The 6,000-nt window shown below is 39.5% G+C and overlaps 1 protein-coding gene across 3 annotated transcripts in view; it reads left to right on the top strand.

Moving 5' to 3' along the window:
* The first annotated feature begins 1,763 nt into the window (after positions 1 to 1,763).
* Positions 1,764 to 6,000, top strand: part of ARHGAP39 (Rho GTPase activating protein 39) — a 145,000-nt gene continuing 140,763 nt past the window's right edge. For 2 of the 3 annotated variants that reach the window (XR_012692709.1, XM_075211581.1), the window contains exon 1: positions 1,764 to 1,989. Coding sequence is in view for 2 of the 3 variants with exons in the window: in XM_075211581.1 (XP_075067682.1) it covers positions 1,979 to 1,989 (11 nt within the window). In the remaining variant the exon portion in view is untranslated. The remainder of the gene's footprint in view (positions 1,990 to 6,000) is intronic. The other variant, XM_075211582.1, reaches the window with a different exon arrangement.

Here is a 6,000-nt window from a genome sequence, read left to right as displayed (position 1 = left end):
AGTAGATGTACACAAGGTATATATATATACACACAGTAGATATACACAGGGTATATATCTATATACACACAGTAGATGTACACAGGGTATATATCTATATACACACAGTAGATGTACACAGGGTATACATCTATATACACACAGTAGATGTACACAGGGTATATATCTATATACACACAGTAGATGTACACAAGGTATATATATATATACACACAGTAGATATACACAGGGTATATATCTTATAGACACACAGTAGATATACACAGGGTATATATCTATAAACACACAGTAGATGTACACAGAGTATATCTCTATAGACACACAGTAGATGTACACAGGGTATATCTCTATATACACACACAGTAGATATACACACAAGGTATACATATATATACACAGAGTAGATATACATAGGGTATATATCTATATACACACAGTAGATGTACACAAGGTATATATATATATACACACAGTAGATATACACAGGGTATATATCTATATACACACAGTAGATGTACACAGGGTATATATCTATATACACACAGTAGATGTACACAGGGTATATCTCTATATACACACACAGTAGATATACACACAAGGTATACATATATATACACAGAGTAGATATACACAGGGTATATATCTATATACACACAGTAGATGTACACAGGGTATATATCTATATACACACAGTAGATGTACACAGGGTATATCTCTATATACACACAGTAGATGTACACAGGGTATATCTCTATATACACACAGTAGATGTACACAGGGTATATCTCTATATACACACAGTAGATGTACACAGGGTATATCTCTATATACACACAGTAGATGTACATAGGGTATATATCTATATACACACAGTAGATGTACACAAGGTATATATATATATATACACACAGTAGATATACACAGGGTATATATCTATATACACACAGTAGATGTACACAGGGTATATATCTATATACACACAGTAGATGTACACAGGGTATACATCTATATACACACAGTAGATGTACACAGGGTATATATCTATATACACACAGTAGATGTACACAAGGTATATATATATACACACAGTAGATATACACAGGGTATATATCTTATAGACACACAGTAGATATACACAGGGTATATATCTATAAACACACAGTAGATGTACACAGAGTATATCTCTATAGACACACAGTAGATGTACACAGGGTATATCTCTATATACACACAGTGACTATATACAGGGTATATATCTATATACAGGTTATATATATGCAGGCACACAGTGACTATATACAGGGTATATATCTATATACAGGTTATATATACATATATGCAGACACACAGTGACTATACACAGGGTATATATCTATAGACACACAGTAGATGTACACAGGGTATATCTCTATATACACACAGTGACTATATACAGGGTATATATCTATATACAGGTTATATATACATATATGCAGGCACACAGTGACTATATACAGGGTATATATCTATATACAGGTTATATATACATATATGCAGGCACACAGTGACTATATACAGGTTATATATCTATATACAGGTTATATATACATATATGCAGGCACACAGTGACTATATACAGGGTATATATCTACAGACACACAGTCACTATACACATATATATATATATCCAGGCACAGAGTGACCCCCACAGACCCCTCAGGGTGACGCGCGCTCCTGCACCTGCCGCCGCCGGTCTCCGGGTAACGGGCAGGCGGGGGCGCGCGCTGGCAGCAGGTGACGGGTCGGGAGCGCGCACAGTGCCGCGCAGGGCGCGCCCCCGCCGGCTGACAGAGAGAGAGAGAGGGAGGCTCGGGTATCGCAGGAGGACGGCCTCATCCCTCCTCACCCTCATGGCATCCTGTGTGCGGGCTCAGCCGCCCTCCTCATCCCCAGCCTAGGACCCGGGGACCGGAGCCAGAGCCACACAGAGCCGGGGAAGATGGCGGAGAGGTAACATCAGCATCCTACCCGTGGCTGCCTGTCCCTGCGGGGAGGAGGGGGTTAATGGGCAGCAGCATCTTATAGCTATATATATATATATATATATATATATATATATATATATATATATGTGTGTGTGTGTGGGAGAGGAAGGGGTTAATGTGTATAACCATCATATATATACATATATATAGGTGAGGGAGGAAGGTGTTAATGTGTATCAGAGATTTATATATATATGTACATATATATATATATATATATATATATATATATATATATATATGTGTGTGTGTGTGTAGAGAGTGGAAGGGGTTACTGTCCATCAGCATCTTAAAGCTATCCATATATATGTGTGTGGGAGATGAAGGGGTTAATGTTGACCACCAGCCTATATATGTATATATATGTATGTATATGTGTAGAAGGTGAAAGGGGTTAATGTCCAACAGCATCCAATATATATCCATATATATGTGGGGGAGGAAGGGGTTACTGTTCATCAGCATCCTATACAAGAAATGGTTAGTATAGGTGTCAGCATCATATGTATATATATATATATATATATATATATATATTTGTGTGTATGAGAAGGATGGACTTAGTAGAGGTGTCAGCATCTTATATATATGGGTATGACGAGGAAGGGGTTAATATCCTATATATATATATATCTATATATATATATATATATCTATATATATATATATATATATATATATATATATATATATACACACACATACACATGTGAGTAAGGGGCTTTATATGCTATATATGTCTTTGGATAGGAAAATCTGTATCCACTGTGTATGGTAATGAACGGGTTCATTTAAGGAAACAAAATCCCACGGTGTGGATACGGTTAATGTGAGGTACCACTGCCACCCTGTCTGTATGTTAATGGGGAGGAAAGGGTTAATTGATGTAAGTTGTGATACACATGTGTGGGCAGAGTAGAGGTAATGTGAGGTGTTCAGCTTTGTATGTATGTAGAGCTATAAAGGGTTAAGTTGATGGTTTTCATCTGATGTCACTGTGAGACTGAAGGAGTTAATGTGCTGAGCACAGTAGTGCGCTGTCATGTGCCCGCTGTGTAACCTGTACAGGTGTATATCTACAGGGGGCGTGGCAGGCTGCATTACCTGTCTGTACATTGAGGATGGTAATATCCTGGACTTGTGTGATATAGAGTCCTTCTGGTTGGATTATAGCTCATACAATGTGTATTAGTGGCTCTAGCTGGAGAAATAAATGGTGATTTTCCTCCTGCACCTCCGGAACGGGCTGTTTGGCCCATCGGCTGCTGCGGTGCACTGCAGGCCTCTCCCAGGACTTGCATGCTTTATGATGGAGGATTTCCTGCAAAAGCTTGTAATCCCCATTCATTCTCCTGGTTATGATGTGAGCTCAGCCTGCTCATCTGGCTGTGTTGTGACAGGTTGGATTAGGTGACATAGATGCTGAGCTGCTTTATATGCAGGGCACATGTTTATCTGCAGTGATGCTACAGCGCTGCTCGCTCGCTACTATCATAGTAAACCTCAGGGATCGGTGTCACGTCTCTTTCTCTTTAGACACAAATGTGGATTTTATCATTTATTTTATAAACTGGTTGTTCTTTCTCTTGAAGTATTAATAACGTGCCCCCTGTGGGGCAGACAGCGTGATATCCACTGTACAAAGCGGAGCTCCTGCATCACTGGTATAAGGACACGTTTTATGCTAAGGGAGGAGCTGGAGACGTTTGCAGTATAGGAGAGATGTGACTGAATGATTCCTGGTTATTTAAACTCTGAGGTTACCATATGAATCTGGTGTTCTATATTATTCCTATTTGTCTGACTGACTGGTCTCTTTAAGTTGTAAGTCTTCATTTTTTGGTAGGGTGCTAATATATGATGTGAATGTGTATTTCTCTCTTTCATATAGATATAACCGACTGTAAAAGATGATTTAGCTGTCTAAATGTGCTCTTTAGGAGACAATTGGGTAGATTTATGAAACCTTCTAAAAGGGTAAAATTGAAGTACTGTCTATAGTAACCAATCAGAATCCAGATAGCATTTTCTAGAATGTACTAGATGAATGATACCTAGAATCTGAATGGTTGCTATGGTCAGCACCTCTACTTTTCTATTTTAGAAGGTTTGATAAATCTACCCCATAATGTGCTAATTCAAAATCTGCAGAGATCACAGATGCTTGATTTGTGCCCATAGTACGGTCAGTTCAAGCCACGGTCACTGCAACGTGGATCTTGTGTAAGTGGAAATCACTAATCTCTATGGCGACCGAGATGCTAGCAAAGTCCGACAATATCCTGAACTTATGAGGGACCATGAACGCATCAAGCAGCATTTGTGGTCCATCATGCATTTGGGAATGTCGGTGTGTGCCGACATCTCGCTTGCTAGAAAGATCATTGGTTTCTATTTTCCCAGCGCTCCAGCCACAGTGTCTGTGTCCATCTGTCCTGATGGCATCATCATCATCAACATTTATTTATATATAGCACCAGCAAATTCCATAGCGCTTTACAATTGGACGGAGTTGTAATTAAAGTGACATACAAGGAATAATGTTTTGATGCTCCTAAACAAGACAAAAGCTAAATACAGTATTAATGGCAATATAATGGAAACTACCGAGGAGGAAAGGGATCTAGGAGTCACTATTTCAGGTGACATAAAGGCAGGTAAGTAATGTAGCAAAGCAATGAGGAGGCAAGTTAGATGCTTGGTTGTATAGGGAGAGGAATCAGTAGCAGAAAGAAAGAAGTAATAATACCACTGTATAGGTCATTGGTACGGCCTCATCTAGAATACTGTGTTTAGTTATGGAGGCCATATCTCCAGAAGGATATAAATACATTAGAGACTGTACAAAGAAGGGCAACTAAAATGGTGCATGGCCTACAGCACAAAACTTACCCGGGAAGACTCAAAGATCTTAATATATATTGTTTGGAGCAGAGAAGGGAACAGGGGACGTGATAGAAACTTTCAAATATATCAAGGGTTATAACAAGGTACAGGAGGGAAACATTCTTCAAAGGAAGAGAAGTATTATAACACGAGGACATGTACTGACGCTTGGGGGAAGTAGGTTCAGAGGAAATGTGAGGAAAAACTACTTCAAAGAAAGGGTAGTGGATAAGTGGAATATCCTCCCATCAGAGGTGGTAGAGGATAATACAGTAGAGCAATTTAAACATGCTTGGGATAGACATACGGATATCCTTACAAAGAACTAAGGATCAAATAGGGTTTGTGGTTACCATAGGGTAAAATATGGGCAGACTAGGTGGGCCAAGTGGTTCATATCTGCTGTCAAATTATTTCATCATCATCTATTTAAACATACAAACTCCAGACAGATAAGGCCATGGTCGGGAATTGAACTCATGACCACAGTGCTGTGAGGCAGAAGTGCTAACCACTAAGCCACAGTGCTGCCCACAAATCTATATTTTTATGTTTCTAGGTTCAGCCGTTGATCCTCTAAAATCCCAATTCGAGATGCAAGAAAGGCTGAAATCCCAATAAAGTATTGTACAGTTTACCTTTAATGGGCTGTATATTAGTTCTGGACAATAAGAGATTTCTATACATCAGCATAGAGTATTGTGTTTTACTCCAGTAGCCCTGTATGTTCTACTATAGAAAATTCCAATTATTTCTTATATTTATCTACAGTATCGCCAGTAGCAGTTCTCCAATTACACAGCTTATTAGCTTTTACTGTAAAGAACCCTTTTCGTGTGGAAGGCAGTAACCTGCCCACTAGTTTGATTGTGTTAGTGAGGACAGGGCTGCATGTGGCAGGTGCAGTGACATGATGTGAGGAGGGGAATGGAGGCAGCAGGAAGCCACAGACTGAGAGTGATATAGTGGAAGGAGCAGGGTCCTCCACCAGCACAGAGTATATCAGGAGATGAGTGATGTGTTAGTGAGGACAGGGCTGCATTTGGCAGGTGCAGTGACATGATGTGAGGAGGGGAATGGAGGCAGCAGG

Source organism: Mixophyes fleayi, chromosome 5, assembly GCF_038048845.1.
Source record: "Mixophyes fleayi isolate aMixFle1 chromosome 5, aMixFle1.hap1, whole genome shotgun sequence".
Classification (NCBI taxonomy): domain Eukaryota; kingdom Metazoa; phylum Chordata; class Amphibia; order Anura; family Limnodynastidae; genus Mixophyes; species Mixophyes fleayi.
The sequence above is the reverse complement of the archived record's forward strand: the minus strand, read 5'-3'. Positions and strand labels throughout refer to the sequence as shown.